Genomic DNA, 15,738 nt, shown 5'->3' with positions numbered 1-15,738 from the left:
CAGAGTTGGGTTTGTGTTCCTAAAGCAGCACACCTGCCTTGAAGTGCAGAACATGCTTCCTGCTCCCAAATTTAGGCCCCAGAAAGAAGCTGTGCATGTGTATGGTGGATAGATTGAAAGCCTGAGTTGCTGAGAAGTAGGTCTTGTGCTGTTAGATACTTGCTTTCTAATTTTCTTTGGGTACCTGAGTAAAAAGAATGTATGGTTTGGAGTTTGTCCCCCTGTGAATGTTAGTAACACCCATTTGCATTCCTCTGTGAGCAGCCTGTGTCTTGTTCTTACGTGTGCTACCCCTTGTAGTCCTCAGGATGCGCATCTGCATTATTTCAAATCATTTCTGTTTCTAATAGGAATTTAGAAAATGCCTAAATTCAAAAGGTGAGGTGTGTGGTGGCATTCCCTTCAGACTCATATTTTGATATTTATTTGTATTTAAATTAAACTTGTTGAAATTCTTACGGCTCTAAATAAACATTTAAAATGCATGTTTTCCTCCAGGGAAGTGAGGGTGGGACGCAGGAAGTGAGGGTGGTAAATGCTTGGCACCAACCGGAGCCCACTGATACCATTCTGTGTACAATAGCTGCAGTCAGGTTTTTTTTTTGCACTGCCCTGTCGGTAACAGAAGTGCGTTGTGCGGCGTTGGGCCGCAGCAGACCTGGGGGAGCACAACTGCAGGGCCGTGTCTGCCGCCCGCCCGGGCAGTGCTCCCACTGCATGCACTGCCTGGGAATGCCACAGCAGCAGAGCAGAGCCGGGCTGTTCCTGACACTGCATGTGGGAGCGGGTAAATGCTCGGTGACACTTGTATACATCAACGCTTGGGCTCTATCAGCCATCTTAACATCGCTTTGAGAAGCACCTGAAGGCATCGCAGGGCAGAGCGGGGCTCACTGCTGCTGGGGCTGGACCTGCTGCACACCCCTCACCTCCGTCCTGCCTGGCTTTCTTTGGTTCCGTTCTATTCCCAGCAAGGTGGGGAACCGAGGGAATCGTTTACCGTGCCCGTCGTGCAGGTCGTTCCTCGATATTTCAGTTTTTCTGCCCCATCGCTCGGGGCTGACGTGAAGTCGTGCCTTCACCTGAAGGAACGTTTCCACGCGGTTCAGTCTCTCGCGGATGGAGCTGCTCTGTCCGTGCCCTGCGTTGGTGGGAGGGAGTGCGTGCGGGGCAGCCGGGCCGCGTGCTTTCCCCGAGCAGCACCCGGACGCGGCCCTGGTGCGGGCAGCGGAGCAACTCGGGATGCAGCCTCCGCCGCTCCGACGGGGCAGCACGAGCCGGGCAGCGCTGCGCCTCGGCCCCTCCTGTCCGCGCTGCGCTCGTCGCACACCGGCGTTCCTACGTCCGCAGGAGCCGCTCCGCGTTCCCGGTGGAGCTGCGGGAGCGGTTTGAGCCGCGCGGTGGGGTGGGGGACGCTGCCAGGCCTCGGCTCGGCTTTCCGGGGCTCTGCTCGGGATTTCTTAGAACCTCAGCGTTTCAACCTAATGTCTCGTATTTATTCTAAAATGGCTTTCATCTGATTTCCCCCTCGGTTAACAATTTAGCTGTCAGAATCAATAACCGCGAGGATCCATCCCCGGCCGCCATCAGCTCACGTTACCGTCCTACAATTACTTCATGGTGGAACCGCTGCTGGGGCTTTGCCGGGGAATTATCAGGTTACTAATGAAGCCCGGGCAGCGGCGGGCGGCGCGACACCGCGGCGGTGGGTGCGATCCCCGGCCCCGCCGGGCTCCGTGCTCAGCGCGGGGCTCCCAGGGCCGCGCCCGGCGGCGCTGCCCGAGCCCGGGCCCCGTCCGTGCGCTCCGTCGGGGCCGGGAGGGGGCACCGGGCCCCCGCCCCTCCGCCGCGCCCGCGGGCGGTGCCGCGGCCGCCGCAGGTAGCGGGGCCCGGCGGGGCGGGCGGCCCCCGGGGCGCGGCGGGGGGGCGCCGCTTCCTGCCCGGCCCGCGGCCGCCCCCGGCGGGGGAGCGGGGCCGGCGCGGCTCCCCGCCCTTCCTGCCGCGGCCCCGGGACGCGCCGCCCGCGGGCACGGAGCGCGGCGGCGGCGGCGGGCGGAGCGGGGCGCGCCCGCCCCATGCTCCGGAGCCATGAGGGCGGGCAGCCCCGGGGCCCCGGCCGCCGCGCCCCGGCCGGCACCGAGGCGGGCAAGGTGAGCGCCGTCGGGGCCGGGCGCGGGGCCGCGGGGCGGTGCGGGGCGGTGCGGGCCGGGCCGGGCCCCGGGGGCCGCTCGCCGCCTCCCGCGCCGAAGGGGAGGATTTCGCATCCCGGCGCTTTCTGGGGCGTTTCGCGCTCGGCGGAGGGAGAGGGGGAAGAATTTCGATTTTTAATTACTACCATTAAAAAAATCAAATTTGCAATTCTTTGGGTGGCCTGATGGATTCCCTGATTGACAGCCGGAATTGACACTCTGGGTACCTCTTATCTCGGGCATTTACGGCAATTTCTAATTGCAGGTAGTTTGTGGGTTTTTTTCAGCGCTTTGGCTCGCATGGGAACCGAGCGATTACTTCAAGAGGCCCGGGTTAAGTGCAGGCAGGGAGAGAATTCAATCCACATTCAAATTGCTTCATTAAAGAGACGCAGCTTTTGTTGCAAAGGATTTAAATGGCCACTAGAAAGTTCTTATTTATTGTTTTGAGGCGGTTTATATAGGGTGCCCCGCGCTCGCCCGGCGCATGGAGCCGCAGCCGCCCTCTCCCGCTCTCTCCCGCAAGGTGATGCCGCCGGAGCCGCTGCCCAAAGCGACCGCCCGCTGCCTCGACCCGCACGGCCGCGCCATGGTAAGCGGTGCGGGGTGCGGGGTCGGGACGCGGCGGGGATCGCGTTGGGAGCGTTGGGGCCGGGGCTGACGGATACCCGCGGGGCTGTGCCCGCAGTCGCAGCCCGACGGGGAGCCGCTGCCCGCAGCCCTGGAGAAAGAGGACGCCCGCTCGGCGCCCAGCACCCCCTCCACGCCGTCCGTCTGCTCCCCGCCGTCCTCCTCCTCCTCCTCCACGCCGTCGGCCGGCAAGAACGTGTGCTCCAGCTGCGGGCTGGAGATCCTCGACCGGTACCTGCTGAAGGTGAGCGCGGGGCGGCGGGGGCGGCGGGGCGGCCGCGGGTGGCCCCGGGTCTCAGCTTCTGTCCGCTCCGCCGCAGGTGAACAACCTCATCTGGCACGTCCGCTGCCTGGAGTGCTCCGTGTGCCGGACCTCGCTGCGGCAGCAGCACAGCTGCTACATCAAGAACAAGGAGATCTTCTGCAAGATGGACTACTTCAGGTAGGAGCCGGGCCGGGGGGTGCGCGGCGTCCCTGACCGGTCCCTGCGGGAAACGGCTGCGAAGCTGCGGGGTCGCAAAGCTGCTGCTCGGGGCGGCGCGGGGCTGCGGGAAGAACGGAGCCGGGGGCGGCCGCGGCCCCGCCCGGGGATCCTTCCCCGCCTCCCGCTGCGGTGCGGGACCGCGGTGCGGGGCATTGTCCTGGACGGTACGGCCCGGCTTTTAGAAGCGTTCCGGGCCGTCTGCGGGGCTGAATGGTTTCTAAAACCGTTTTTATGCCGGCTAGCACCAAAAAAAAGCCGAAGTGTCGTTGGTGTCAGAACGGTACAGAACCGAAACAATTCCCGGCCTCGCGGAGCCCTCGGGCGGGTGTGCGGCGGGGCCGGGGGCCGCCGGGCAGGGACCCACCGCGGGGTTCGGAGCCGCGGCCCCGCGGTCGGCGTTCCGCAGTCGGGCCGCAGCCCGGTGATCGCCTCTGGGTGATTATCTCACACCGCGCGTTCTTCCTGAAACTGAGGCGCGAGGGGTGGAGGAATCCTGAACTCTTCGCTGGGGCTCCATTCGCCCCACAGCCCTCAGCGCCGGCGCTTCCCGTCCCGGCGCGGTGCGGTGCGGGAATGCCGGGAGGAAGGGAGAGCCGCGGGCAGGAGATGCTCAGCCCTGCGGGGCTGCGCTGCGGGACGGAGCGGGTGGCGGCTGTGCTGCGAGGGAGCGGGCTGCTGAGATCCGCAGTGTTTTTTTTTTTTTAATTATTATTTGTTTTTGTTATTATTGTTGTTATTGTTGTTATTATTGTTTTTATTATTTACGGTGAGGCTGTCCCTTGCCCGTCCGTCCCGGTGCCGCCGTCGGATGCGCACCGCCGGCTCCGTTGTCCGCCGGAATCCCCCCCGCACCCACGGACGTTTGCGGAACTGTGAGGTGCCGCTTCGCTGCTTCGGAGCGCTTTCAGCGTTTTCCATTAATTAATAATCGTTTTGATTTCATTAATATTTTGAAAGGACGGACGTTTTCAAAGACGGCTTTAAAGCAGCGAACCGAATCTCGAAATTGCCTTTGGGCAAATGCGGGGAACGAGATCTGCCCCCAAAGAACCGCCTGTGCCGGGGACGGCGGTGCGCAGCGCGGGGCCGGAGCGGAGCGCGGAGGTGGGCACGGCGGCCCGGTGCCGCTGGGGGGGAGCTCCGCACCCGCGCCCCGCCTTTGGCTTTAGCACAAAAAGATTTCGGTTTTTTTTTTTGTGTGTGTGTGCGTGAAACGATGCGGCACGGGGCCGGGCGGAGCAGAGCCGATCCGATCCGCGCTGCCGCCGCCGTCGGTTCTCTGTGCTGGCGGGTCGGGCCGGGCTCCAGCAGCGCCGCGATCGGGAGCCGCAATGCGGGGGTCGCGGGTCGGGGCCGCCGGAGGTCGGGCTGCAGCCTCGGGCGAACCCCACCGGGGTTCCTCTCCGAGACGGCGCCGATCTTCTCGGGACTGCCTTGCAGATCCCGGGACAGCAGGGACGCAGCACTTAGCAAAGCGCAAATCTGAGTATTTAGACTTTTTATGATTATTATTATTTTATTTTTCTTTTGTTCTTCTTTCTATCTTTTTATCTTTCTTTCTATCGCTGCGTATGGTGTGTGTTTTTTAACAGCGGAGCAGACAGCCCCGCTGCCAGCTCCCGGGGTGGATGCAGCCGTGCGGGGATCGCTGCCCGGTGCCATTGCCGAGAGACAGCACGGGGCCATCCGCGGGCACTGCCCCGTGCCCCCTCCTGCCCCCGGCCCTTCCCTGCACGTGTGAGGCTGTGTAAGTGCTGGCTGTGCGGCAGCTCCACGGCCTCGTGCATTTTTGAGCAAGCACTGCTGTTTCCTGTGTCTTGTCAAATAATTGCATTTGGCATCCAGGGCTCCAGCGCTTTGAGGAGAACCAAATTAAAACTGGAGCTCGTGGAGCTCCGTTGGAGGAACACAGTGTTCCCAGGCGATGTGAGGGCTGCTTGTGGCCAAACTCCCACGGCTGCAGAGAGCCGGGTCCTGGCGTGGTCTTGGTGTGACCCTGGAATGCCGCACTGTGCTGAGCTGCCTGGGGCACAGACAGCGTGCGTGGACAGCAGCCCTGGTGTGCATCCCTGTGGGTTGGAACAGCACGGGGCCCGCAGGTGGGCTGGTGGCAGTGTGACCTCTGCCACCCCAGTCCTCTGTGCTGCAGGGTGGTGCTCCAGCCTGGGCACAGCTGTGGCTCGGCATGGAGATGGGCTTGCTTTGGTCTTCTGCATCGCTCTGTGTGATCTCTGGGAGCTGCTGCTGCTGGGGCTGCATTAGGGTCTTCTTATGGAGCTCACCAGGAAGGGACGGGGATGTTTGGGGCTGTGGATGGCCCTGGGTGGCCCTCACCTTGACCTCGTCGGCAGGAGTGGGTGCCAGGGCTGGGAGTTGTGGCACCAGGTGCCTTCCTGTGCCCCAGGCGCTGCAACCCTCCCTAAGGTGGTGGGATGGGGTGATTTCTCCTTGGAAATGCCAGTGCTGCTTTCTGTCTCCTGTCACAGAGAGCTGGCAGTGCCTGCTCACTCAGCCCCAAACCCTGCTAGGGGCCAGGGCTGGTAGTGATGCCTGGGCTGGGCTGTGAAGTCAAGCTTCAGCAGAAGTTGGGCTGCATCCTGCTGTAGCGTGGCTCCATCCTCAGCCCCGTCCTTGTCCCCTCACTGCCAAGAAGGCAGCAGGAGCCCCACGGACCACCCCCTGTGCCCTGCAGCTGTTGAGTGCGCAGGGCTCACGGGGCTCTCAATGCCCAGTGCTCCAGCATCAGGAGCAGCTCTGTGCATTGCAGGGTCTCAATTCTGAGCCATCCTCTCCAGTAGCAGCACGGGGCTGTGCCCATCCCGACACACTGCATTGCCCGCTCAGAGCAGGGAGTGATGGAAGTGGGGAGAGGCAACTACCACGTGTTATTAGTTCCTCTGAGCCTGCCCCCTTGTCTGAGAGCGTTCAGCAAATACGACTGTTTATATAGCGCATTGTTCAAAGTAATTCGACTTACAGGAACGATTTCTACTTCTAAATAAAAAATTAATACAGTTCTTTTGTTTGTGCGTTTATATAAATGAGCTGGCACAAAGTCAGTTTACAATGTTCCCATCTGAAGTAAATTAGCGAAGTCTCGTAGCTAAGTCTCTGTATAATTTCAGCTCAGAAATGTCCTCTTTAAGCAGCTTTTTTTTGTTGGTCCAGGTTTTTGGGTTGTTTTTTTTTTTTTTTTTTTTTTTTTGGTCAGTGATGGTCAGGCTGAAAAATGTAAACCTTTCCTTCCCTCCCCAGTATTCAGTGGTTACCAAGTGCAGTGCAGGATGGACTGGCAGCATCTCCCCAGGCCCATGTGCTGCATGCGGGGCAGTGGGATGGCACGGCTGTGCTCCTGCTGCAGGGCTGCTTGTGGTGTGCTGCATGTCAGTGCATCGGGGGTCACGGTGTGCTGGGGATTGTGGGGTGCTGGGGGACGCAGTGTGCTGCACATCGCAGTGTGCCCTGCATCTTATGCCAGGAGCTGTGGTGTTTGTGCCTGTGTCGGCAGCCTCATGGCATCACAGCACTCAGTGTGCTCTCCTTGGCATTCTCTGCCTTTGGTGGAAGGAAACGCTCGAGCTTCTGAGGCTGAGGATGGCAGCAGTGTCTGCAGCTTCCAGAGCTGGGATGGGGCTGAGGGCTGCGGGGCCGCATGTGAGCCCTGCAGTGCTGTGGGCGTGCTGGGATGTGTGGGACACACAGCAGCTGAGATCAGGGTTGTGTCAGGGCCAGCATCAGCTCTGCGGTGCTGGAGGAGATGCTCGCCTCCCCCCACTGCTTGCTGCTTGGTGTGTTTATTTATTTTAACAGTAATAAAACTTGAACGTGAGCACCCACCCGTGTTAGCAGAAGCTGAGGCTGGCTGTGCCCGGGGAGCTGCCAGCAGCGTGGTGCTGAGATGCTGAGGCACAGCCACTGGTGTGCGGCGATGGGGAGGCATTGGTACCTCCTCATTCTGCCACAATACTTCCCAGCATAAATAAACCCGAGCACAATCATCGTCTTCTCACTGCGAGGAGACCTCCTTGTAGGAGGAAAGAGCAGATGCATACGTCTGTACGTGTTAGGAGAAAACACATGTTTTGATTTATTGCAGTAGGGGAAAAATGGCTCTAACAGAATTTCCATCTGAGTGTCACACCGCCTGTTATCAAAATAAAAAGCCCGTGAACTTGGAGGCTGATTCACTGCACTGTGTGACCTCAGCTCTTGCTCACACAGCTCAGCCCTCGGCTGCACCCTGTGCTGGAGATCCCTGCCTGGGAGCAGCTCCGGGGCGGTCTCACTGCCACCCTTTCTCCGTGGGCTCAGGGGGCTTGGGGCGTTCAGGGTCTGCTGCCCACCCTCATGCTGCGTCTTCTCCTCCTGCAGCCGCTTTGGTACCAAGTGCGCCCGCTGCGGCCGGCAGATCTACGCCAGTGATTGGGTGCGGCGGGCGCGCGGCAATGCCTACCACCTGGCCTGCTTCGCCTGCTTCTCCTGCAAGAGGCAGCTCTCCACGGGCGAGGAGTTCGGCTTGGTGGAGGAGAAGGTGCTGTGCCGGATCCACTATGACACCATGATAGAGAACCTCAAGCGAGCAGCAGAAAATGGTACGTGGCCACAGCACCGCCCTTGGCCCAGGTACTGCATGGGGATATGGCGAGGGGCCAGGGCTGTTTCCATGTGTGGAGAGCAGGACGGTGCCTGCAGAGCAGCTGCTCCTGCGCTGGGCATGCAGGGGTCCCGCGGCAGAGCCATGTGTTGAGGGCAGTGCTGAGCACGGCCCCGGCCCTGCTTGCACCGCACCGCTGTGCCTTGCTGCCACATGTGGTGGGTCAGAAAGCCATGGGGATTTGGAGGCTGCGAGTCATAAATCTAGAAGGTGGGAAACCTGGCGGGTGTACAAACCCTTCCCATCATTTTCCACTGGCCCTGCCCGCCCAGGGATGCGCTGCAAGTGGCCTTCACATCCCCAACTTCATCCCACTGCTGTTGGTGCCATGAGGTCATGCAGTGTAATGGCTGCAGGGCAGCGGCTGAGTGGGTGCTCAGAACAAAGTGGCTTTGGAGGGTATGTGAGGCCATGCCATATCACTGGGCTGGGCCAAAGTGGAACCTGCCCCACATTTTCAGGCTGTGGCTGGCTGTGTGGTGAGAGGAGCGGGGCTGCAGAGGGCCTGCTTGCCTCTCTGGTGCTTGGCTGGATTGCAGGGACACTGCCCATGGAGATATTGTGCAGCTGCAGAAATGCCAAGGGAAGTGCCCAGGGACCCTCTGCACTGGGAGTGCAGCTCCTGCCTGTGTGCCACTCAGTAGTACTTCACGGATGTGGGGAGGCCAATGCCACGTCCTAGCCTGTGCAGCATGTGGAAGTGATTAACAACCTGACATGAAAATAATCAGTGTTTCTGTTTACAGCATTTGGGTAAAAGGATGGAAACAGTGTGCCCTGTTGGGCTGGGAGGCTCCAGTGACTGTCTGGTTTGAAGGGCACAGGGCATGGAGGGAGGCATCGTGGGTCTGGGAGTAGTGTGGGCTGTGGGGCTGCAGCTGTGGTAGTGGCTGGGTCTGTCTGCGGGATCCTTCAGTGCCCTGGTCCTGTCCAAGGGCTGGGGTTTATGTTGCAGAAGGGGCCGTGATGGTGTCAGGAAAGGGGCTGAGTGTCCTCGGGCAGGTGCCCACCTCCCCATGCCCTTTGGCTGGAGGAGGGGATGGGAAGGCTCTGGGGAGCAGCACTGCTGCAGAGTTAAAGGGCCACGCGTTTTTCCCCCTCCAGTAATTACCCAGCAATTTCTTCTGCACATGAGGTTTTACACACAAGAAAAATAAACAGATGTTGCTGAAGTCAGAGTCCCATTCATCATCCTAAAAGAACAAGTCAAACTATATGAGAAAGTCCTTCAACTCCAGCCAAGACAATCACAGCCCTGTCCAGCTTGCAGAGCAAACACCGTGGTGTGCAGGCGCATCCTGGGAGCGGGGCGAGCGCCAGCCCCGTGCATGCACCCTCCCTCATCCATCACTCCTCTGGGCAGTGCATGGGCTTCACTGCAGACCCCACTGTGGGATGGGGGCCCTGGCCCTGGCTCTGGCCTTGGCCTCTCCCCCAGTGGCTCCGTGGCTGCATGAGCACAGCCAGGCTTGCCTCAGCACATCTCTCTGCAGAAAAGCTGCTGCCCTGGGCAGTGGTACCATGCAGAGTGGTGCTGCAGGGAAGGGGCTGCTTCTGCTGTTGCTGCCTCAGGGCCCAGGAGGAGGTCAGGGAGATTTGGGGCCAGGGAAAAGAGCAAGGAGCCTGTTGAAATGAGACAGGTGATGGAGGCAACGGGGATGTGACATGGTGTGGGTCCTGGTGTGCCCAGCAGCAGGCAGGGCTCCTCTGGGCTGCTTGCTGGGGCGTGCAGCTAAGTGGTGACCATGAGCCTGGGCTGGCAGGATGTCAGTGCTTTCCTCAACTGACCTCAGAATCCATCTTCTCGATGCCCTTTCCCCATCCATAATTCTCCACGTCTTCCACAACATTGCTGCTTCTCTATGCTCAACTTTAAACCCATCAGGGTCAGCATTGCCATTTGGTGATGGAGACACTCAGTGGCCCCATGCAGCTCCAGGCCAGCACTGCTGCACACACTGAGGGATGCTTGAGGCACACAGCTGTTGTTCGGCTCCTTGCACCGATCTCACTGGGCTTCTCTTTTGCAGGCAATGGGATCACACTGGAGGGGGCCGTGCCCTCAGAGCAGGACAGCCAGCCAAAGCCAGCCAAAAGGGCCCGCACCTCCTTCACTGCCGAGCAGCTGCAGGTAGCGGGGCTGGGCTGGGCGTGGGAAGGGCTGCAGTGTCAGCTGCAAGCTGACCCCTCTCCTTGACACCCGCCAGGTCATGCAGGCACAGTTTGCTCAGGACAACAACCCCGATGCACAAACGCTTCAGAAACTCGCAGACATGACGGGGCTGAGTCGGAGAGTCATTCAGGTGAGGGTCAGCCGTGGGCGAGCGTGCAGGATGTAGTGTGGGATGCAGGCATGGGATACAGGTGGATGCAGTGTGTGGGATGCAGCATGCAGGATACAGGTGTGGGATGCAGGGTATGGGATGCAGATGTGGGGTACAGGGTGTGGGATGAAGGCAAAGCATGGGCATCATCCAGCAGACACGACATCCCAAAGACACGTTTAAGTTTCTAACATGTAAAGACCTGGCTCAGGCCTCAGTTATTGAGACTCTTCATTCAGCACGGGATCAAGTAGCCCACGTGCAGGGCGATTCTTTATGGGCTGTTTTTTGAAGGTGCTTTGAGCAGGAAGCGATTTGTCAAACGCTTGTGGCTGTTTCCTTGCTGTGGCCGTTGCGTGGCCTCAGGGCACTGCTCCGTGCTGTGACTCGTGGAAGGATTTCACTCCCAGTTTTCCTAAAGAAATTAAAGCATAAGAAAGAAAACACCACACTAGCATGGAAAAACCTCCACTCATGTTTTAGTTCTAGGGCGTAACCCCCAACCACTGCTTTAATTAACAGCAGTGAGACGCAGACGTGGCTGCCGGTGGGACGGAGCAGGGCTGTCTCCTGCAGCACCAGCATTTCTCAGCTGCAGTGAGATGCTGTGGGACTAGCGGACGCTGTCGTGGTATTTGTGTGGGCATTTCCACACGTGATTCCTTTTGTGACTGCAGAGGTGGCTGTGGTGGTCTGTGCATGCGAGGTGATGGCTCCCTGTGCACGAGCACAGCTCGGCCCGCTGCCCTCCTCCCTCACTGTTCTCTGCTTTCGTTGCAGGTTTGGTTCCAGAACTGCCGAGCCCGCCATAAAAAACACACTCCCCAGCACACGGTGCCGCCCTCGGGGCCCCCCCCGCCCCGCATCCCCTCCTCCCTCGCCGAGGACATCCACTATTCGCCCTTCAGCAGCCCGGAGAGGGCCCGCATGGTGACACTGCATGGATACATCGAGAGTGAGTGCGGGCCGAGGGCGGGGGGCACAGCTTGGCCCCACAAAACTCCTCGGCGTTACCGCTGTGGGCCTTCCTGGGTTTGCCATGGCGAGCAGCCGCTCACAGGCTGGGTGTTTCACAGCCCCAGGCCGTGATGGACCGCCTGCAGGCGGTGTTATGGCAGAAGGGTGAGCAGGACGGAGAGCCTGGGCTCTGTGAGCCCACAGAGCTTCTCCTCACCCTCACCCCCCCACAGTGGGACAGGGCCCTGCCGAGCCCCTCTGATGTCCCCTCAGAGTCCCCCGGGCCAGGCCGCGCTGTGGGGCTGGATGTGGGCACGGGGCTGAGGCTTTTCTCCTCCACAGGTCAGGTACAGTGTGGACAAGTGCACTGTAGACTTCCCTACACGGCTCCTCCAGTGCACCTCAAAGCAGACATGGAAGGACCGCTATCGAATAGGGGTGAGAAGGTAATTCTGGTCCTTGCTGCTGGTTTGGGGCCAACCTCCTCCTGTAGCAAGAGCTTTTGTGTAATGTCAGTGCCACCACTGGCTCTGTGAGCAGCACCTTGTGATCCGGCAGGCGCCGGCTCTTGGCTGTGTTTCCTTCATTTTGGTGGCCTTAGAATGACTGTTGGTAAATGGCACCTCCGTGTTCTGCACTGCATGCCCCACAATGTTGTGGTGGCTCTGGGGTCTCGTGACCTCCTGCCTGAGCTCCTCTGTGCCCGGTTCTCCCTTCCGCCAGCACTGCTGGCGCTCGGTCTGCACAGCCTTGAGTTAATAGGAAAGGTTCATTTCTTGGGAATTCCAGAATTGCTCAAAAAATAACAACTGGCTGTTACTGTATCATGAATCAGAATGTTATTTCACAATGTCTGGCTTAGAAACATATATTGATATTTTGCTGTTGAGCCCCTCAGCATCTGTCCACTCTAACATAGTGCTCATCTGAGGGCAGGGCTTCTGAACTGTTGTATACGTGCTTGGGATCCCGATTTAAGTGGTTTCATTTTGAGGAAATGCTGAGCCTTTGGCATCTCTTACTCATTTTAGTTTTCATCTTTTAGAAGTTTTCAGCATCTTTTTCTCTGTTCAGTACAGCAACCAGAGATTATTGAGCTCTGTTTTGACAAGCAGAGACAGGGGCACAGCAAGGCTACTGCTTGGTCAAAGTGCTATCATTTTATCATGACTTTATCACCACAGAAACTGGAGAGTTTTCAGAAATGTTATGTAGTTCTGATGCTGTCATTCAAAGAAACTCCGCAGCAGCAGCTAGCTCCTGTGACTTAAATGCTATTGCTTGCTTGCAGATGCTGCAGGACTGGGTTCTCAGGACACAGAACTGCCTTCCAAATTCCTTTTCCAAACAATTCCTTCCATGGTGAATTCCAGAAACATGCAATCCCTGCGGGCTCTGTTCTAGGAGGAGGACTGGGGACAAAAATGGCTCAGAAAGAGCTTGTCCCTCAGTGAAGGTGGCCGCCCTGCTTCAGCTGGGTGTGTGCTGCCTGGCTGCTCCCTGAGATCCCATTTCTAAGTGAGGGCCGCTTGTCTCTGGAAGCAGCTAACGCTTGGTTCCTGTTTCTCCCCCAGGTCATCCTCTTTCAGTACTGACTCCGCAAGCTCTTCCTCGCCTGCCCATGGCGCTCCCAGCACCACTGCCCCTCAGTCGCTGAAACGCAGTGTCCAGCCCAAGGCAACTGTTCTCAGTCATGCAGGAGAAACTCAGATTCGGCATTCTCGGTTATTCCCATTGACCAGCATCTAACATCCACTCTTATTTCTCCAGCAACACTCTGTGTATGTGTGTGTCAAGTGCAGAGTTGCATTTTTCACTTGTTTCTTGTGGACTTGTAGAATGACAGTGAGTCTCTCCAAGACAATGCCAGACACAGCCCGAATGAGTGACTGCTGTGCTTACAAACCTTGCTCCCCAGCTGTGGGAACATGAACACATCAGTACACGCTGAGTCACAGGGGGTTGGATGATCACCCACGAATATAAAGAAAGGAGGAATTTACACAGTTTGGCCTGATTCTCTTTTTGCACCAGTGAAGCACTGTTGGTTCCCGGACATCCCTCCTTATTTACACTTGCATGTGTGAGACTTGAAATGGGCTCTGGCTCAGCAACTCAGTGTACACGGAGGACTCCTGAGCCAAAGTCACAGGTAGCTGTGACTCCACTAAGTGGAAAACACGATGCCAGCTGGAAATAGGCAGTTTTTCTTCCTTCTCAAAGTGCTTTAGAGTCACATGCCCTTTGATCACTCTGTAAGGTAAGTAAATCTTAGTGTTCCCCCCATTTTATAGGAGGGGATATGGAGATGTCCTGAACTGAAAGGAGCGGTAGGGCTGGTCGGTGGCAGAGCCAGGCTTGGCACTCTGAAGGTTTTAATTGCTGACTTATTCTCAGAGCACCGACTGTCTCTCCTCTCACAGCCATTTGCCAAATCTTTTTATTATTATTATTCTCGTTCTTTATTAACAAGCTACTTTATTTCCTTTAAGTCATGTTGGATGACGAATGGGTGATTTGGGAATGTACCTACACCAAACTCTTAGATGCTCCATACACTGAGACTGAGAAATCCTTAAGGGAAGCTCACCAGTAGATGTGTAGAAATGACTTGCTCTGGCGTGGACCCCAGGAGAGGGGCCCAGCTCTGGGCTCAGTTAGTGAGAAGAGCAGGGAGGGACCGGGGAGCAGCCAGGGAAGTTCTGCCAGCAGTGAGGCCGGCAGGCAGCAAGGCAATGCGTGCTCCTCCGTCTGGCAGCACCTGCTCACCCCTATCCCTTACCGGAGCAAGGCAGCTGCTCCTGCCAGGTCCCTGGATGAGGCACAGTCCTGACCGGTTGTGCACGGAGGAGCAGGCGTGTGGGGCTCACCCTTGGGGCAGTCTCATGGCAACAACAAAGGAAGTACTCGGCCGTCTGGCCGCAGATCAGGAAAAAAGCTCTGAAATGATACTTCATTGATGGTAATAACAAAAAGTAAACAGCTAGCATTTGCCAGCCCTTCTCAGCTTGCACTGAGCCAAGAGCCAAGGTCGCTAACAAAGCCCCTCTCCATGGGAGCACATGGGTCTGTCTTGCTGCTAACTTTCAGGAGGCAGCATTTCCGAGAATGTGAAAGCCTGTGATGAGCCACAGTCAGTGCGTAATGTGACTGAGCTGTGCCTGAGGAGCAGAAGACAGGAATCTACCAGTTATGTAACTTGTTTTTAATTCAAGCCGTAGATACTCGTGTTTTTCTCTCTGGAGATCAATTTCCAGCATCAGCCCTGCATGGTGAGCTGGTGGCACCGGCACGGTGCTCTCAGCAGTCACACTGCATCTGCTGGGTGGGCACCAAGTTCTCCCGGTTGGAGAAATAGCTGGACACCAGCACACATTGATATCCTGAAACAAATACATACACACACCTCTGTGTGTGTGTATGTGTGTGTGTGTGTGTGTGTAAAAGAGAGACTGCTGTAATATTTGGACAGCTAGGCCAGTGTTCTAATTGCAGCCAGCAGCTAGCAGCTCAATCCTCAGTCTGAAATAACATTTGGAAGGAGAGAGGAAATTCGGTCCGCAAAGTGTTACTGTCACCATCTGACATGTGAATATCCACTCCCAGTGGGTGCCCAAACACACCCTGTGCGTGGCCTGGCAGGAGGCACTGCTCCCCAGCATCTCCTTGGGCAGGAAGAGCCCTAAGGTGCTGGCGTTTCTGTCTCTTCTCCCTGTCTGTAGCGGTGACCACAGGCCCAGCACACCTCCGTGGGCTGTGAGCAGAGCTCTCTGCTTCCTGCATGTCACTGTATGTGCACAGCACGGCCGGGAGAGCTGCTGGTTCGGGGGTCACCAGGGCCCCACTCTCCTCAGTTTGAGCTTGCGCGTTCGAGTGATTGTTTGGCTGTGGAATTAGAGCTGTAAGCGAATGGGTAGCTATCCAACCTGAGGCTGAAGGAGAGACCGCAGGCTGTGATGTGAGCTGACGGCCCGCAGTACTTGAGATTCCCGCAACAGATTTTTGAGGGAGAAAGCGGTCTCTTGTATTTATCTTCTGTCTCAGCAGTGCCATGAAAGAGAGGCTGTTAAATACATACCTGCTAACTATCAGCTGAGTTACTGATCACCAACCACTCGAGAGTCATGCTGTACGTCCGAGTTCTGTGATGGGCGCCGCTGGGAGCGGCTGTGATGCGTGGGCTGGGGCGGCGCAGTGGGGAGCATCGCTGTGCAGCACGGGCTGAGGGCAGCTTCCCCCAGGTAGCCAGGAGCAGCTTTGCTAATTCAGAAATCAGGCTCTGTTTATATTAAGCCCAAATTGTTTGCAAAAACTGGAAGCAATTCAGCTTGTGCAGTTTTAGAGCTAATTATGTGTATGGAAAATACTCAACTGTACCAAGAATGTAAGAAATCCTCTAATTTATTCAATACATTGTTTCACGATCTATTTCACGCTGACTGTTGCCACTGAACCAAACCTTATCTCAGGTCATTTGCATTCATCTCCTGTCTGTAGATT

At 57.5% G+C, this 15,738-nt stretch overlaps 1 protein-coding gene across 3 annotated transcripts; it reads left to right on the top strand.

Moving 5' to 3' along the window:
* The first annotated feature begins 2,075 nt into the window (after nucleotides 1–2,075).
* On the top strand, nucleotides 2,076–15,662 carry LHX6 (LIM homeobox 6). Of its 3 annotated transcripts, none has more exons than XM_090121611.1 (10): nucleotides 2,076–2,150; nucleotides 2,716–2,781; nucleotides 2,878–3,063; nucleotides 3,140–3,261; nucleotides 7,675–7,895; nucleotides 9,988–10,088; nucleotides 10,165–10,260; nucleotides 11,062–11,236; nucleotides 11,581–11,676; nucleotides 12,813–15,662. In XM_090121611.1, the coding sequence occupies exons 1-10, from the start codon at nucleotides 2,076–2,078 to the stop codon at nucleotides 12,893–12,895; spliced, it is 1,221 nt and encodes a 406-aa protein (XP_089977737.1). In that variant the 3' UTR covers nucleotides 12,896–15,662. The 3 variants fall into 3 exon arrangements, with proteins under 3 accessions (XP_089977737.1, XP_089977735.1, XP_089977736.1); XM_090121609.1 differs by having other exon boundaries at nucleotides 2,641–2,781; XM_090121610.1 differs by having other exon boundaries at nucleotides 2,641–2,781; nucleotides 11,581–11,684.
* Nucleotides 15,663–15,738: the final 76 nt, after the last annotated feature.

Source organism: Phasianus colchicus, chromosome 19, assembly GCF_987193195.1.
Source record: "Phasianus colchicus chromosome 19, bPhaCol1.hap1.1, whole genome shotgun sequence".
NCBI lineage: Eukaryota > Metazoa > Chordata > Aves > Galliformes > Phasianidae > Phasianus > Phasianus colchicus.
The sequence above is the reverse complement of the archived record's forward strand: the minus strand, read 5'-3'. Positions and strand labels throughout refer to the sequence as shown.